Here is a 19,376-nt window from a genome sequence, read left to right on the forward strand (position 1 = left end):
TGGGGTAGGTCGATTGGAACGGCGGCACTGGCGGGCAGAGTTGCGGGAACATGGCAGCGGGCCGTTCGGCGAAGGGCGTGTTCTCCGGGTCACCAATGTAGCGGCGCGAGAAGAGGAGACGTGAGATGACGTCGAAGGCGGCCGATGGGGCCGTGCCGATCTCGCCACTTTATTGCAGGCCTGAAGCGGAGCCACGTCGGTTACCAGCGTCCGCCACGCCAGGCGAGTCAGCTCGTTCTAATTCTCGCGCAGCTCGAGCTCGCGCCAGCTGCGCGAGAGACGCGGCGCGGTGATTAAGAAAATGATGATGATGATCATGCACTACACCTCCTTCGGGGTGTCGATGTCATCTTGACCCCAACTGAGATATTAGATATGTTTTCAGAAGCAAGTGTGATAGCTATCTATAGATGTAGTCGAGTTGTGGACAACAACAAGGTCCCAACGGAGTACGAGATTGCTACATTTGCCGGGTCGAATCGCCCAACCGAAATCAAAGCATGGCCTTTATTATACAGAGTGGAGCCACTATCACCTCGTCCCCTACAGTGTATTAAGTGTTGGCGTTATGGGCACACAGTGAAAGGATGCAGGTCAGTACCTAGATGCAGAATTTGTGGTGAGACGCACAACTCAAACGACTATAAAAGTAATGAAGAAAAGTGCTGTCTTTGCTATGAAGCACACTGCGCTGATAACCCAAACTGCTCAGCCAGGGCACGTAAAATCCAAATCCTTGAAATTGTAGACAGAAGGCGATGCTCCCGAAAAGATGCCATTGCGTAAATGCAAGCCTGAACTCAAGGGTATGCAGGAGGAGCTGCCCGTCATAACATAGCAATGGAAGCATCCTTTTCCCTATCAATTGCGGACATGATCGAGAAGGCTGTGGATAAGACTATGCAACGCCTTGCCACCACCCCATGTGAGTCGCTGTCGCACATTGTGAGTAACCAAATCGCACAAGTCTATGGAGCACAGATAGATATAAGTACGGCTGCAAAAATTGCTGAGTCTGCACACACGACAAGTGAGGCAGAATGTGTGATAACTCCACCGGATGCACAGTCTGCAGAGCCCTCTGGAGAAGGCGTTGAGAGGCAAAGCGAGGGTTCACAGGAAGCTTCTCAGGACACACAAGATATGGACATAGATTTCAAATGCCTGAAGCGTTCTAGATCCCCTGTATGGAAAAAAACCTGGCTCGCCGAAACATGTAAAAAGCAAGAAATACCAGAAAGACAAGCTTTCAAAAACCGATTTTCTAAAAGAAAGTATTTTAGATGAAGTAATTGCCGAAACCATTTTAACGAAATCATAGGTTCTCTTAAAGTTATACATTGGAATTGCTGATCTCTTCACTCAGCCATAACAGATCTGTTATACACCTGTCTTCCGAATTCGATCCGGCTATTATTGCATTACAAGAAATTTGGCTATCCACACATCATTTATTTCACCTATCCAACTTCGAAACCTTTCATCTAGACCGTCCATCTAAAGGTGGAGGTTTAGCTTTCTTTATAAACAATAAAATTAGTTTAAAAGTCAAAAACTCATACAAATGTATGTCTTCTGAATGCGAAATTTTCGCGTTAGATATTACCTTGCCAGGATACTTGCCTTTCTCGCTAATAAACGTCTACTTTCCTGTAGGCGTTAAAGAGACGAGATTGTTCACCTTCTCATAGACTGTCCACATCATGACACGCCAAGACGCCGTCTTAAAAGCGAACTGTTCGCATTGGACCACAGACCATTTAGCATGAAAAAACTTCTGGGCCCGTGGCCAACTGGAGTTTTACAGTCCGACACTTTAAAAGCATTAACACGTTTTTTACAAGACAGCGGGATTGCTGACAAGTATTAACAAAGAACAAGCTTTCATTTGTAACACATGTACTTATTATATACAGTATCATGTGACACCCATCACGTGTGTGTTGTGAAATGAATGACGTGTCGACTATTATGTACATACGAGCGAATGCATCTTTATAAGGACCAGACGTGTGCTTTGTTGTTTTGTTGTTGTGTTTTGTGCTTGTTGTTTGTGTTTTGTTGTTTCCAGAGACTTCTTACAATGACTTTCAAACATTTACTTACCATTGTGATATGTACGTATAAGTGTGTCTTTGCATATCTGTGCCTGAGTTTTCTATTTTCCATGCACTGCTTTGTATGTTTTGCTTCAAGATACGTGTTCAAGTTTCAATTAACGGCTAAGGAGTAGCCGGCGCCATAATGGTGCGCCAACATCTCCTAATATATCATATCAATAAAAAAAAGACGAGATGGTTAGATATGGCTGCTAATTCAGGCTGTAAAGAAAAAAATTATAGTTGGTGACTTCAACTCTTACCATACCTGCTGGGGTTTTAGAACAAATCAGTGTGGACAACGGTTGTGGGACTGGTCGGTAGACAAAAACTTATTGTGCCTTAACGCTAGAACTCCCACATTTATTCGAGGTCATTCACGCTCCGCCTTAGATTTAAGCTTTGTAAGCTCGGCCATTGCTAGTACATCGTGGACAGCCCTTGATCGCGCCTCCAACAGTGACCACTTTCCAATAATGTTCGAGATCGCTTGCCCTGTCAAACCATCATGCTTCCATGCCCGGACCTATAAGTTATTCAAAATTTCAACACGACCTAAAAACTGCTTTAGACGCTCCTTCTCAGGATGGAGATGACACTAAAGCTATGAAATTAGGCGCAGTAATCAAAAGGGCATACAAAAACGCTGAATTTGCTGTTAAATCTGCGAAGAGAGTACCCTATAGCCCCTGGTGGAATTTCAACTGTTCACGAGATCACAGACGAAGAGGCAGCTTGGAAGAAGCTGATACATAATCAGTCCCCTAAGAACTGGTCGGCATATAAATTTTTTGCCGCTGTATTCAAACACACGGTGGCTAAAGCTAAAGAAGAATATGATAAAAGACATTTCGATTTTCTCTCGAAATCTAAAAATAAGAAAGCTTTATTTCAATATATGCGATCTCGCAAAATCCTGCCGTCTACAGTAAATACTAATTATGAAAAACTATCATTGGAAGAAACGAAGAACTTTTTAGACTCAGTTGACAGAGGTCTAGAAATTAGATTTTCTTCGACTATGGCTGTCAACTGGCAAAAGTTTAGCATAAGCACTGACTTCAAAAACGTAACGCTGTCTGAAGCATCAAAAATCATTCGAGATCTACCATCGTCTGCCCCTGGTCCAGATGGAATCACAGTTCCTATGATTAAAGTTTTCTTCAAGCTATCCACCGGCGACGTCATCAATATTATAAACTACTCTTTAAAGAATGCCTGGATACCGTATGACCGGAAAATAGCTAAGGTAATCCCATTAATAAAAAAGCAAGGATTAAGTTTTACCATAGGAACTATCAGACCCATCTTGCTAACTTCGAAGATGGTGAAACTCATAGAGAGGGTTCTAAAGGGCCGAGTAAACTCCTGGATGACGAATAAGGTCATATTAAAGCCAAATCAAATTGGTTTTTGTTGTGAATGCTCAATGTGGTGCGCCCATGCGGATTTAGAGAGTCGAATACAGCTTGCTCGTAAAAGGAAACAGTACGCCGCATTAGTAACTCTCGACATAGCTAAAGCGTACGACAGTGTCGAGCACTCTATTCTACTGACCACCTTGCAGAGTCTAAAGTTTCCTCAGTATATTACTGAGTGGATAGCAGAATTCCTATAATCAAGGGAATTGTATTGCGTGATGGATGGCTGTTGTTCGCATAAATTCAAACAGAAACGTGGTGTCCCCCAGGGGTCCGTCCTATCTCCAGCATTATTCAATGTACTGATGAGCTCTATTCCAATTGTTCAGGATGTCAGTGTATACATTTATGCAGATGATATCGCGTTCTTCCCTGCATAGAGCGACATTTACTCACTACTTCAAAAACTGCAAAGATATGTTAATACACTAGAAATTTGGTTGCAATCCATTTCATTGTCATTTAACATCAGTAAAAGTGCGCGCTTGGTGTTTCCTATAGCAGATACAGTTTCAATTTCTGTATTGTATATTCGGGAACCTATTCCACAAGTAGATTCAGTCAAGTACTTAGGAATGATTTATAATGAAAATCTAAATTGGAGCCCCCACATTGAATATATAACAGCAAAGGCACAACGGGCGTTAGGTTTATTGCCGCAGGTTTAGCAACAGAAAATACGGGCTGCGCAGACACACGATGTTAATGATATACAAAATGTATGTGCGACCAACATTGGAATTTGGGTGTGTATTATTCTAGGGGGCCGTTGGTTATAAACTTAAACCGCTAGTAATGTTAGAGCGAGAAGCCCTGCGAATATGCCTGGGACTTCCCAGGTTCGTGGCGAATAATGTATTGTATCAAGAAGCGCGATTGCCAACACTCCTCTGTTGATTCCGCATTCGAACGGTTTAAACCTTCTTAAAGTTCTACAGTTTACCGGCGCGAAGATCAGAGTACGCATTTATCAGCGACCCTGACTCTTTCTTTCTTGCAAATTGGCCTCGATTTCATACCCCTCAGATATTTTTCGTTAAAAAGAATCTGGATTGCATAAATGTAGACATTAGCGCAGTAATTGAAACTAATTTCTCAACCATCAACATTAGAATAGAGTACGATGAAATCTTCCCCCCACTAGCCAAGTTGCAATCTCTTAGATTTTGGACCACTACATTAAACGATTACTTGGTACATGCAGAAACAAAAAATGTAATAGCTATAGATGCTTCTGTCAACAATGAAAAGGCAGGTGTAGGAATAGCGTCTGATTTCCTCGGCTGGTCTTTTTCAGTAAGGCTTCCAGATTTCACTCCTATATTTAAAGCCGAGCTAGTGGCTAATATTTTAGCTCTTCATGAAATTCCTTCGACCGAGACGAGTGCAATCATCTTAACAGACTCACTTTCGGTGTGTGCAGCTCTGACAACCTCTGAACAATCTCGTGCCCTAGCAGCGTTCCACACATTAGCACCACCGCATTTAAAACTCCTCAAATTAGTGTGGGTCTCAGGTCACTGCGGATTACAATTAAATGAATTGGCAGATGCTTTCGCACGAGCATCACTCAATGGACCAGTAATTTCAGTACTTCCCGATTTAGAATACTCATCAGGGGTTATATATAGGAAATTCGCAATTTTTACAGATAGTTTAGAAAATATCACACAATGGACAGATTATCAGCACCTCAAATTTCCATGGAAAGCCCAGTGGAGTCCGTAAAAAAAAACTTGAAATTATAATCTCCAGGTTCCGGTGCCGTGTCCCCCCATTAAATTTTTATTTACACAGAGCTGGTCTGACACTTCCCCCCTTTGTCCGTTTAGCGAAGAATCAGACACTATTGACCATTATTTTGGCTCATGTCGCAACTATGCATTAATTAGGAAATGACTTTTAGATATTCCATTTGCGAAACTGGGTTTAAATTTAACCACAGTGAATGTTCTAAATTTTGGTGCCTCTGTTTTGGGAAATTGCCATAGAGATGCATTCGATGCGGTGTGTAATTTTATTCATAACTCTAAACGTTTTTAACGTAAAGCCCACGTTAACAGGTACTCAAAAAACAGGGTCGAAAAGTAATTTTCAATTCTGGATAAATATGTGACATACCAAATTAATCGGGTTTGGCTAAACCTGTCTGGTCGGCTCCAAAAATCAAGTTATAGCTATTAGTGTTTACTTTTTTGTTGATTCTTTTTTCTCACTGTCTAAATCTTTGGTTTCTTTCTTCTTTTTTGAACATACTGTCTTCACTATACAGCTCCCCCCCCCCCTTTTTTTTTCGTTGTAAGCAATAATGCAATTATCGTCCATCTGAGACTATATGTTCTCTTCGCCAATCCCCCAGAGTGGGTACGAGCCATGGATTAGAGGATACAAACAAACGAACAAATCGGGTGTTGTCTCTTGTTCTCTGTCTCGCTCATCCCAATGGCGCAGTCGACGAAGAAGTCCTACGTCCCGGCTTCGTCATCAAGGACAGCCGCGATGAGCGCCGCTTGAGGACGGTGTCAAGACCTCCTCGGCGGCTGTTCACCTGCCGCCACTACCACCACCGTTCGGGGACGCTGTCAAAGCCTCCTCGGCGGCTGCAGTACATGTTACCGGTACCATTTGACAAGGGACGCCGTCCACCCGTCTTTGGCTATGGATTCTGACGTCAGCGCAAGCCGACAAGTGAACCCTCTGCGGGAAGCCACCGGTACGTGTCTTTGTGGTTTGTCGGCAGTGCGGGCTTCTCCATTCAGGAACGCCGTTCACACTTCTTTGGTGATGAATTCAACAACCTGGCCGCCACTTCAGCTGCTCATCGGACCATCAGTGGACGGTGTCCATGCCTCCTTTGTGGTACCAGGGCATCAACCAATGGACACTATGCTACCATTTCGCGGCCGTAATACGCACGGGCTCCTGTCGTTTGGGAATGCTGTTCAAGCTTCCCACGGCCTGCATTCCCTGTCCGGTACTCTTCCAATACATAAGCCGCCAAGAAACACTGTTCATGCTTCCTTTGACGTGCGTGTCACCACCGTGAGTACTACTAGAACCACGTACTTCACGGACGCGAACCAAAGCGGTTCAGAAGCTTCGTGCGACAGTGCCGTGGAGCTGCGGCGTACCATCGCACTGCTCCGCGCCGAGACTAACAAACTGACAGCGTTGATCGCCGAGCGAGCTCCTACAATGTTGCCAGAATTGTGTGACATTAACGCAGTGTTGGATGTAGCTGCCTCGTACGACCTTGAGGCAAGCGCACCGGAGCAACGCAGGGAGCTTCGGCCTTCTCTGATCGAGCTCTCACACCAGCTCGACTGCTTTGCATCGGTGATCTCTGCGTTGCCACCTGCCACCGCACAATCACCAGCCGTCTGCGAACTACCGGAATTCCACGGGGTTCGGAACGACGCCGACAGCTGGGTGGCAACCGTCAACGTGATAGCAATGCGCGAGGCCTGGACGGAATCTCAGAAATGGACCGTGGCTGCAGACCGTCTTCGGGAAGGTGCAGCGGCGTTGGCACTGGTATGAAGGTTTCAAGCAGCAGTCCTGGTTGGAGTGGAGCTCCAAGCTCATAGCTGCCTTCGGCCGGACACTCTCCCATTTCCCTTCCACCACCCAGTTCAACCTGACCGGTACCGAGGATGGAGTTCAAGAAGGGTTCCGTCTCGAGGCTTCCGCTGAGCACTTCAGTTTTTTACATGAGCTTCCAGACTAGTCGCTAGTACCGGACCCAAATTCGTGTCGGCCGTTGGCCACCCCGTCCTTTTTCGTGTGGGGAGACACAGAGGGGCACAGGGAAGCTGGACCCTTCGTCAACGCGCCCACTACCATATATCGAGCTCAAGTGGGGCGGCAGCTCGATGTCTCATCGCAGTCCTCCAGTCTGACAACAGGCAACAAGACCAACCTCGAACCCCAGCAATTGGCATTGCAGTCTTCAAACCCGACACCTTCTGGGCGCGTGCAGTCGTTCACTCATCTCCTACTGAATGGGTCACGACATAACACACCCTACCTGTCTACGGTACCAATTCCCAGTGATACCAGCGAGAAGAGCAGACTCAGCGATAAGGCGGTGGGGGATTCGCCTACTACGCGGCAGTCATTGGCCGAGTGTGAGAGTGCTTCATTCAATCAACTCATGTCTGCTGAAGACAGATTAATGGACTACATGCCTGTTTTATCCTTATTTGCCCACCACGCCTTGACTGACGGTAGTGATGCACCGCAAATAGGCGAAGTCAACATCAGCACTTCCGGCCTCCCGGCGTCAGCCCTACTTGGGATCACGGGCAATGCAATATGACTTTGAGACCATCTGAATACCATGCGGATCACCAGGAGGCCGTGTGCGTTGAGAAGGAATCGGAGATAGATTGGCCAGCCGGTGACCAGCTCGCACAGAGCAGCGAGGTGAGGCCTTCGTACTTCCTGGTGTCTGCAGCATGATGTGCAGTTATGGTGGCCTTAACTTGTATGGACGCCGCGGTACAGAACAATCAAGGAACATCTTGATTCCTTGTGGCCGCAGAACAAGAGGAGCCAAAGATGGCAGCGCAGAGGCTCCAGCGTCAAAGCATGATGACCGGGAATCGCAGCCGGTCCAGAACGCTGACGGGAATGAAGACCAGTGCCCAAAACTGCGCCAACTGAATTGCCTGCTGCTGCGGCGACCTCGAGACAGCCAAAGTCGCCCATCAGAGTGTTCGATAGCCCCGCAAGGCAAGTCATGGCGTCCACGAGAGAGACCCCACATACACAGCCAATGCCGCCCGCCAGAGACGGTATTGGCAACTCAGGGCTCTGGGCCTGTGGGCCGAAGAAGACCATTGCGAAACACTCAATGGCGTCCACTAGAGCCACCGTCGCCCGACTTTCAAAGCAAGACACAAAAAGCAGCACGACAAAGTCAATGGCGTCCACCAGAGACATCATCGCCTTACTTTCAACGCAAGACGCACCGTGGCCATGAGCGGCCTATGCGAGGCAGCCAATGCCGCCCGCCAGAATACACACTGGCAGATCTTCAAGCAGATGCGCACCGTGGCGTAGACCAACCGGCTCGAGGCAGCAAGTGTGTCCATCAGAGACGCTTCCCCCAGACCGTCACTTCATGTTGCATTGTGGTTCGGGACTACCACCACGATGCAGCCAAGCCCACCCAGCAGAAACTTTGCCGCCAGCTCCGCGCGCGCGCAGTCATGGCCGAGTGTCAAGACGAAGAAAGACGCTGGGGCTCAGGCGCGTGGGCAGCTAGGGGAAGGTAGAGGAAGAAGAAGACAGAATAAGAACAGCTGGCCCAGGATCGGGTGTTGTCTCTTGCTCTCTGTCTCGCTCTCTCACTCATCACTATATATATATATATATATATATATATATATATATATATATATATATATATATATATATATATATATATTCTAGCTGACGAGTGAGGAAGGTTGCCCCCCTCATCTCGCGAAAGAGTTGGTATGCCACTGGGCACGTTAGTCCTAGCAGATGCTGCTAAGCAAGCAGGATATCTCGCTAATAACTACTGCACGTACCTGATGTTGTATCCTCAGAGAAAGATGAAACAAATCGATGGGGGATTTTACCATTAATTTGGTTCTGCAGAGCAGTGGGTATATAGCAAGAGCAAGTTGAGATCGAAGCGGGTGGTCGCTTCTGCATGGATGCTGCCATGCTGATTTGGAAACGCAGTTACCGGTGGTAAGAGACAAAAATACTTTTATGCGTACAAACTCAATTCGAACCATAAACGTTTGACATTCTGATGTCGCGTAACACGCACCAAACAAATGCTAGTTTTATTGAAAGTCAGCCAAGTCAATTTTAAGGCACTTAATATATCTGGGACTATGTTTTTCTGCACAAATGTGTGGCTTTCTGACACCCCATAGCGTTAGTAGTGGTGTACCAAAAGGTTTTGGGCCTAGGGTCCGCACGAACGCAAGAGCCCAACATTGGCTTGGGTTTTGCGCATGCGTCCTGGCGCGTCGCAAGCATTTTGGGTCCCCGATTCTCAAACTCTGTATTGTTTCAGCCGGATTACTAAAGCTACAATAGCCTAAAGCCTCGAAACCGTAAACATTTGAACATCCTTCCCCGACAGGCTGAATAGGTGGCGCCATCTATTGGGGCGATAATGTCACAGGCAATCACAAAACTGTTGCAAAAACTGCCGTTCATTGTGCGTTTCGTGCGAAAACCGCGCAGCGTCGTTATTACGAATGAGTTACCTTTTTATTCATACTCAGATTCAAAACATTACGCGAACCACGCACGGGCGCCTGCGCAAGTAGGCGTTTGGTGTGTAGCGACACCATGGACCCGAGCTAACGGGGGAGTTTCGATTCCCTCCCACGCTTAGCCGTGCGTGGCTAAGCCGTGTCCGGGGAAAAGGGGATCCTGGGGGTTGAGCCAATGCTGGGTGATTCGACCTTTAAGGCCCATCAGCGGCGGCAACACACCTCTTTGGCCCCGGCTTCACGTAGACGGCACACCTGGGCTGATCCACCAAGGGGAAAGCGGCAGACGCCTTTTGCTGTCTCTCCCTCTCTTCATCTTCGTCTTTCTCTCTCACATTGAATCTTTCCTGTTCTCTACTCTCTTTAATTTATCTCTGTTTTTCTTGGCGGCAAGGGTTAACCTTGTGTGGCTATTCAAACTAGGATAAACGATATTGGGTTATAGTAACTGCGTACTGCTGGCGTTGCGCAGACATGTCCACATGCTCTGCCACGTCCGCTTGTTGGACTTCGTGGTGGGTGGTAGGCGCCGTTACCGAAAAATCCACATTTTCCAATGAGATTCTCGACCCCCTCTCTAACTGATCGTGCCTCGAAAAGGGTATGCACCGACGCAACTTCACTACTTTGGCCCAAAAATGAGAAACTTTCCCAAAATACCTTGTCCTCCACTGCGAACAATCATCTACAAAAGCAATAGCAATCTCACCCTTCCTTGTGGTGAAGTGCTTGAGAGAGACCATTGGAACCGGTTATAAGGCCATGAAGATGGCAAGTGGAGCTTTGCTTCTTGAACTAAAAGACAAGGAACAGTACAATAAATTCTCGCACATTGTAGCCTTTGGTAACATCCCCGTCTCTGTGAGCGCACACCGTAGCATAAATACAGTGAAGAGCGTGGTATCGGACGAAGATATGATGACACTGAGTGAAGAAGAGCTCCTAAATGGATGGAAGGACCAAGGTGTAATACATGTCCAGCACATCAAAATCAGACGTAACAACAACGAAATAGCAACAAAGCACTTGATACTCACCTTCCACTCAACCACTTTACCTGAGACTCTCGAAAGTGGCTATATAAAACTCCATGTCTGACACTTCATTCCAAACCCAAGGCATTGTTTCAAATGCCAGCGATTTGGTCATGCATCCCAGAGCTGCCGAGGGCAGCTGATCTGTGCTAAGTGTGGCACAACCGGCCACAGTGCTGATGAATGTAGTCATGATGAGGTCCTCTGTGCTAACTGCGAAGGTAGTCACCCTGCATACTCCAGAGCGGGCCTAGCCTGGAAAAGAGAAAAAGAAGTAATAACTATAAAAGTAAAGGAAAATATCCCATTCAGGGAAGCAAGACAACGGATCTCGTTAACATTGGCACTAAAAACACCTTTCGCCGAAGTGGTGCAACGAGGGGCGGCACTACAAAGGCACTGGGAAGTTGCCCGGACTGCGCCTAGCGTGCTGAGGCCAACGCCACAAGCCCCTACGGCGGGAACAGCCAGCGCTGCCCTACCCACATTCAGCCTGTCCATACCAGTGACCTCTAAAAGCCCTGGCAGCAGCCAGGCCAATCACGAGGCCAAGGGGGCTTCATCGACGTCCAGCTCGGTGGGGACAAAGACTTCGTCGATCGAGGCGAAGTCTAAGCGACGCACACATCGCTCTGTAAAGCGGGCGTCCAGTGCCTCGCAAGAGGCTATGGGCACCAGTTCAATCCAAACGGTGCAGGAAGCGCCAAGGGAGCGGTGAGCTTCTCTCGATCACCCCAAAAAGGACAAGACGCCGATTACAGGGCCTGACAAAGGCCCTGTAAAATGAGCTAATCTCCGTTTTCTCTGCAAACAGCACTTTTTCCTTTTTTCCAGTATGGACGAAATCATACAGGGGAACGTAAGAGGAATACTTAGAAATTAAATGACGTCCAAGAACTTCTGTGTAAGTTTAACGCGAGAGTGCTATGTGTGCAAGAAACGCACTTAACTCCTAAGCACAAGGACTTCCTACGACAATATATTATTTTCCGAAAAGACCGGGAGGATGCTGTCGTACCATCTGGCGGTGTAGCCATTATAGTTGATCGTAGTATGGCATGCCAGCATTTGAAGCTCCGAACGGCCCTTGAGGCAGTGGCCATTCGAGCTGTACTTTTTAACAAACTCCTTACCATATGTTCTGTGTACATACCACCGCATCAACAGCTACACAGACGTGATCTAGAATCATTATTAGATGAACTCGCAGAGCCGTTGCTGGTTCTAGGTGATTTTAATGCACGCAATTTCCTGTGGGGCGATGCTCACTGTGATACGCGAGGACGTCTCATTGAGCAGCTCATTTTGTCTTCTAGTTTATGTCTTTTAAATATAAAGGAGCCTACGTGTTTTAGTCTTGCAAACAACACGTACTCCTCCATAGATCTTAGCATTTCATCACCGTCCCTTTTACTTGTTTTTAAGTGGAACGTTCTTCAAAACTCTTATGGGAGTGATCACTTCCCAATTATCCTGAGTGCGCCGAACAAAGATACACTACCCCCGCAGGTTCCTTCGCGGAAGATTGACTCAGCTGATTAGGAAGGGTATAGAACTTTTACACACATGACATGGACTGAGCTGTCTGCCCTGACCATAGATGACGCTGTCACGTATTTTACAGCTTTTATATTTGATGCCGCATCTAAATTTACTGCCAAAATGGGCGGCATGTCTTCTAAACGGCGAGTCCCATGGTGAAATGATGCATGCAGGACAGCACGGACCACTCAGTACAAAGCATGGGCGTTGCTTCGCTATTCCCCAACAGCAGAAAACCCGGAAAATTTCAAGCAGGTCCAATCGCAGGCAAAGAGAACGCGTTGCCAAGCTAGACGAGAGAGCTGGACAAAGTGTATATCGAGTATCAGCTCATACACAGATGAAGGAAAAGTGTGGAATAGGGTAAACAAAATTAGGGGCCAACAAACGTATTCCCAGCCACTAGTAAATAGCCTCGGGGAAAGCTTGGAGGATCACGCCAACTTTCAAAACAAAAGTTAGAAATAAAATCCGCAAGAAATGAGGCATATAATGAACCATTCTGCTTAGCAGAACTGTGAATAGCACTCAGCTGCTGTAATACATCTACCCCAGGTTCTGACAAGGTAATGTACGCGAGTCTGAAGGAACTACCCGCCGAAGCTAAAAAACCCTCCTCTCTCTTTATAATCACATATGGTTTTCATATGTGAGGTCCTCCTCCTGGAAGGAGGCTGTTATAATTCCAATTTCCAAGCAAGGAAAGGATCCCTCTATTGTATCAAGTTACAGACCTATAGCGTTAAAAAGCTGCCTCTGCAAATTATTTAAAAAAATGAATAGTTGCCGCTTACTCAACCACTTAGAAACAAACAAATTGCTCGACCCATACCAGTGCAGGGTTAGAGAGGGCCGACCTACCACTGACCATCTTACACATGTTATACACGCCAAACGTAAAGTAAACAGGTTGAGAAAACTGGTGAAAACCAACCCATTAAAATACACACAGCAAGACCTCAGCACGGCTATTGAATACATGAAATCAAAAATTAAGACAGCTAAGCAATTCTATTTCACAAATACACTCACTAACTTTTCGAAATCAGCCCCAACGAAGTTATGGAACTACATAAACCCGAAAACTCGCAATGATGACGGAACGATAGATGTAGACAACCGAAGGTCTGCTAACCTGCTTAATGACTACTTCTGCTCTTTCTTCACGGAGGATGACGGCACACTACCACAGACACGTCCGTCGGAATTAAAGCCTCTAGATCAGCTAATAATAACAGAAGCAGGCATACTTAATTCGCTGCTCAAACTAGATTCTAAGAAATCATCAGGACCTGACAATATATCAAATGCATTCCTTCGCAGATACGCTGAGTGGATGGCCAAGTACCTATTAATAATTTTTAACAAATCATTGTCATCAGGGACCCTCCCTAACGACTGGAAAACAGCTAAAGTAAAACCTATTCATAAATCAGGAAGTAAAACTGAACCGTCTAACTACAGACCTATCTCACTGATATGCACAGCCTGCAAACTCTTGGAACACATCATCTTAAAGCACATAACCAAACACCTTGAAAAAGAACAAATCCTAACACCCTGTCAGCATGGATTTCGAAAAGGTGTCTCCACAGTCACCCAACTACTTGAACTTGTACACGATGCATCGCTGAGTGTCGACCTACAGAAAAAAATTGATCTTATCTTTTTAGACTTTTCAAAAGCTTTCGACCGGGTGTCACATGACAAACTACTTCATAAACTCGAACTAACCTTGGGGAAAGGGCCCATTGTCGATTGGATAAAAGATTATCTTAGTGACCGCACCCAGTTTGTAGAAGTCAGCCGGCAACATTCCCATAAATCTAGCGGAAGATCCGAAGTTCCACAAGGAAGCGTTCTGGCTCTAATTTTATTTCTTATATACATTAATGATCTGCCTTGTAATATTCCTGTCAGCGTCAGACTTTTCGCTGATGACTGCGTTTTATACAAAGTAATTGACTCTTATAGTGACCATCTTGCATTAAACAACTCTTTATATTTAGTATTCAAATGGTGTAAAGAATCGCAAATGACACTGAACGTTAAAAAATCAGCTGCCTTATCAATAACGAGAAAAAACACTCATCTGATTTTAACTACACTATAGGCAGCGCCACACACAGCGCAGTGAAAGAGTATAAATACCTTGGCTTAACACTAACCCATGACTTTAGATGGGAACGCCACGTAAGCAACGTCACCTCGTCTGCACTGAAAAAAATTGTTTTTTTTAAATAGACGTCTGAGACTATCCCCCCCCCCTACCACAAAGCTATTAGCATACAAAACTTTTGTCAGATCAACTTTGGAGTATGCTAACGTTGTTTGGTTTCCTTCCACTAAAGAACTTATTTACAAACTCGAAGCAGTCCAAAGGAAGGCACTAAGATGCATTTATAATAAATATAGGCTAAAAGATTCACCCACAGAATTACTAAAACAGGCCGGTATCCTCACCTTACAAAACCGAGCCAAGCTTGCGCGATTAATAATGATGTTCTAGCTAATTCACAAAGACATAAAGATTGACAGTTCCAAATACTTATCTTTAACCCAAACAAGACGAACGCGGCACAAACACGCATTATCATTACATTAGCATGTCATCCATACGGAGTCATAAATATTAATTTTTCCTTTAATGACAGGTGAATTGAACATGCTGGATCCTAGCGTAACAACAAGCGCGACGTTATCTTCCTTTTCAACATTGCTTGAAGATCAGCTACATGCTGCCCAGTTATGAGCCTCCTGTATCATCCTTACTTCTGTATAACTTTTTTTTACATCAGTGCGTTTTTTGCTCCTGTTTTCCCTTTGTATGCCTCTTTGTTCACTTTTTTTTGCTGTTACACTGTACATATAATTTCGTTTATCCTACAAACTGTTACTTTGTTTAATTTGACCATTTTTACATAAATGTATTTTTTACTTCAGTTTTGCCATTATACCCCTCTTTGATCACCCCCTTTTTTACGTATTAGGATGTACTAATATTATGATGTACTATTACATTTTCTCGTCTGCCTGTGTTAACCGCCAATATCTTTTATGTATAATTGAATATTTGATATTTGTATTGTCACATTGTAGCAATTCAATATGCCTTTCCTGTAAAGATCCCTGATGGTATCGACGGTACGAATAAATAAATACGTATCGAGGCACACATACGTGAGGCTTTTGTTCATAATGAGTTTTTTTTATCTGTGTTCCTCGACATGGAGAAGGCCTACGATACGGCGTGGAGGTTTGGAATATTGAGAGACCTCTCACACATAGGTATACACGGTGATATGCCCGGGGAGGGGTTGAGGCTGCCACCCAAGATCCGGCGAACGACGACTCTTGCGACGCGTCTCACGAACAAGTAGAAGAGGCGTTTAATTTACATATTTGCAAGAGAAGTACATTGCAGCGAGAGCGTACTGACGCACCTTTCCATCACAAGGGCCCAGAGCGCACTCGAGACGAGCGGGTCAGCGAAGTCCAGAGAGAGAGAGAGCTCCGACCGCACACGCGACGCGCTTTTTATACCCCTCGTCCGTGCACGTGCATCTTCTCAGACGCAGGCTGTGTCTCCCAGCGACGCTGATGTGCGTTTCCTGCGGTGCACACAGACGCCTCCCACGTTCCTGCAGGACGTGGACAGCGTTTGACCGTTACGTTGATGAGCGTCCCTTGCAAGCCACCTCCTTGCTGTGCTGGTCATAACAACGGTAATATGTTCAGTGTCATTGAAATCTATCTGTCTGACGGCACAGATCATTGCTCAAACTAACACGAAAGTGTTAGAGTGAGCAATGATTTGTGCCGAACATTTGTACAGGAAACCGGAGTGCCACAGGGTGGGGCGCGCTCAGCTGTACGCTCTTTATTATAAAAATGAGTTCTCTCCGTCTGTACATCTTACGTAATATCGTTTATTCAACATATGTCGACGATGTGCAGATAGGTTTTCAATAGTGTTCTCTTGGGATCTGTGAGCGACAGGTTCAGCTTGCCCTTAACAAGGTATCCAAATGGGTTGATAAAAACGGGTTCAAACTGAATCCACAGACAAGCACCTGTGTCCTTTTTCAAAGAAAAGGGGCTTGATCCTGATCCTGAGTGGTCGTTAAGGGTGAGCGTCTACCAGTAAACACAGAACATGAGTTCCTAGGTGTAATTTTAGATGCGAAGTTAACCTTTGTACCGCACATAAAACATTTTAAAAATAAATGCTTGAAAACAATGAATATCCTAAAGGTGCTGTCACGAAAAACGTGGACCAGCGACAGAAAGTGCCCAATGAATCTGTACAGAATTCCTTATATGCTCACGCCTTGAGTATGGGGCAATCGTCTATCACTCTGCCACGCCAAGCGCTCTGAAAATGTTGGACCCTGTTCATCATCAAGGTATCCGCCTGTCCACATGCGCCTTTAGAATAAGCCCAGTTGAAAGCCTTTATGTGCAATCGGATGAGTGGTCACTCCAACTGCAGAGAACATATTGTTCCTTCATATATTTCCTTAAAGTAAATGCGAACAGTTTGCAACCCGCATACTCCTCCATCAATTACCTGTCCAGCTCTCAACTTCTTTGCAATAGGCCTGCAATTGGACGCCCTTTCTCACTGCGTGTTAGAGACCTAGCTGAAGAAACAGATGTCCCACTGCTTGAATACCACCTCAGCCCCCCCCCCCCCCCGCTCTGCGGCTCCTGCCATGGCAGTGGCAGGTTATAGACTGTGACACATCTTTCGTAGCTGTCACAAAGCATGCCTCCCCCATAATACACATTCGGATGTATTTCTTAGAGCTGCAACATAATTATGACTGTCCAGAATATTATACTGATGCATCCAAGTCCCATACTGGCGTGTCTTATGCAGTGGTCGGCCCATCCTTCTCGGATGCCGTCGTTCTGTCCACCAGCACAAGCATTATTACAGCCGAGGCTTATGCGTTATTCGTAGCCGTTAAACACATAAAAGAATTGAATTCACCAAAGGTAGTTATATACACGGACTCTCTGAGTGTCGTAAAAGCGTTGAAAAATCTAAGAAAACACAGACACCCTGTAATTATATCTCTTTATTCAGTATTCTGCGCGGCCTATGCTTCCAAGCAACATATCGTCGTGTGCTTGGTGCCAGGACACCGCGAAATCGAAGGAAATGTGTTGGCTGACCAGCTCGTCACGTCAATCATTGGAAGCACTGCCAGCTCTCAGCTGCTGTTCCTTTAATGGACCTAAAACCAAACATACAGAAAAATCTCAGGGCTTACTAGCAGAAGTTACGGGATCTACAAACTCATAACAAGTTACACTTGATGGACACAGTGGTCACGGCAACCAAGCCACGACGATGTCACCTAACGTACCCCTACTCGTGCACGTTTTGACGGGATGCCTTTTTTCGTCGACCGGCTCATCAGCGTTTTGCACGGGCCAGCTTGATCGGCGTCACACCTTTGATGCACCGTTCAAGCTCGGCACGGGTATCGTTGCTGGTGATATCTTTGATACGCCAGTGGCGCCGCGCCTGCAGCCCGAGCATCATCTTTACTGCGCACACCTACGTGGCATGATGACGCCACCAGTTCAGCCCGCCAGCGCCACGCCAGCGGCTATAAAAGGGACGCCAATTGCTTCAAGCGGCAGTGGACACGGCAACCTAGCCGCGACGATGTCACCTAACGTACCCCTACTCGTGCAGGTTTGTGATTGGAAATGTTTCCGTAGTGACGATTCTTGCCTAATAGTGTTGCCGTGTTCACACACCATTCTAAACTGCATAAGTGACTGTTTTGCGCTAGCGGGTCTGTTGCTTTCACTGACGGGAGATGTCGAGCAAAACCCTGGACCTATTACGGATACAATGTTTCTTGTCTAAAATTCCGCAAATGCAAGGGCAACAGGCCTCATCTGAGTCTGCTATGATTGAAGTTCAAAACAGATTATTAACAATTGAAAAAAAAATTAGAGTGCATAGATAAAGTTGATGGTAGGCTGCTAAAGCTTGAGAATGCAGTCGATAGGAGCCATACAGAATTGAGTGCTCTGTGCAGTAGGGTTGATGACCTAGAAAACCGCTCGAGACGAAACAACCTTATTATTAGAGGCGTAAAAGAAGAAGGCCCTGATAATGATGATGACTTACTGAAAAAAATAAATGACGATATATTTGGCTCCATTCTCAACCAGAAACTGAATTCTATAGAAAAAATACATAGACTGGGAAAGAAATTTCCTGGCAAAGACCGCCCTGTAATCCTTAGAGTGGCAGACTACCGAGACAAAGTAAAGATACTGAAAAATTGTTTCAAGCTAAAAGGCACACATATTAACATCAGTGAGGACTACTCAAAACGTGTAACTGAGATACGGAGAAACTTGTGGGTCTCAAGTCTAGAAGAAAGAAAGAAAGGAGCGAAAGTTAGACTGGTTTATGAAAAAGTTCTTATCAACAATGTTTGTACACCTGGAGTGATGATGCCTAGGAGAAGGTCAAGTGCAAAGCATCTGCTAAACCCAACCACAAATGACCTGAAAGACAAAAACAGGCCGACTTTAAGATCATCAACTGAAATGCTCGCAGCGTACAGAACAAAAGTCACCTAATAGAAAGTGTAACCTTGGAACATGATTTTGACATATTGCTAATCACCAAGACATGGTTGCACAGTGATGTACATGATGTGGAAGTTACACCGCCAGGTTACGCCTTAATAGGGAAGGACCGAGGCGGGAGAGGAGGCGGGGTAGCACTTATGATTAAAAGAGACATAAAGTATCTAACTTTGCCAGATGCTGGTGATATTGAAGCCGTATGGGTAAAGATTCCATTAAATGATCACCCTGTGTACATTGGAGTTATGTACAGACCCCCCTGTTCTCCTGCTACGACTCTGACCGACTTAAGATGTTTTATAGATTATAATATGCACCAGGATGACAAAATAATTTTGATTGGTGATTTCAACTTACCAGGCATTCAATGGGATTCGCATGATATTATTGGAA

General features: G+C 45.6%; 1 protein-coding gene across 1 annotated transcript in view; it reads left to right on the forward strand.

The window, feature by feature from the left end:
* The first annotated feature begins 873 nt into the window (after positions 1-873).
* LOC119167627 (uncharacterized) overlaps positions 874-19,376 on the forward strand; it is a 50,185-nt gene continuing 31,682 nt past the window's right edge. Inside the window, exon 1 of the mRNA XM_037419129.2 lies at positions 874-925. Within this exon, the coding sequence (XP_037275026.2) occupies positions 874-925 (52 nt within the window). The remainder of the gene's footprint in view (positions 926-19,376) is intronic.

The sequence above is a fragment of the Rhipicephalus microplus genome, chromosome 6 (genome assembly GCF_043290135.1).
Source record: "Rhipicephalus microplus isolate Deutch F79 chromosome 6, USDA_Rmic, whole genome shotgun sequence".
Classification (NCBI taxonomy): Eukaryota; Metazoa; Arthropoda; class Arachnida; order Ixodida; family Ixodidae; genus Rhipicephalus; species Rhipicephalus microplus.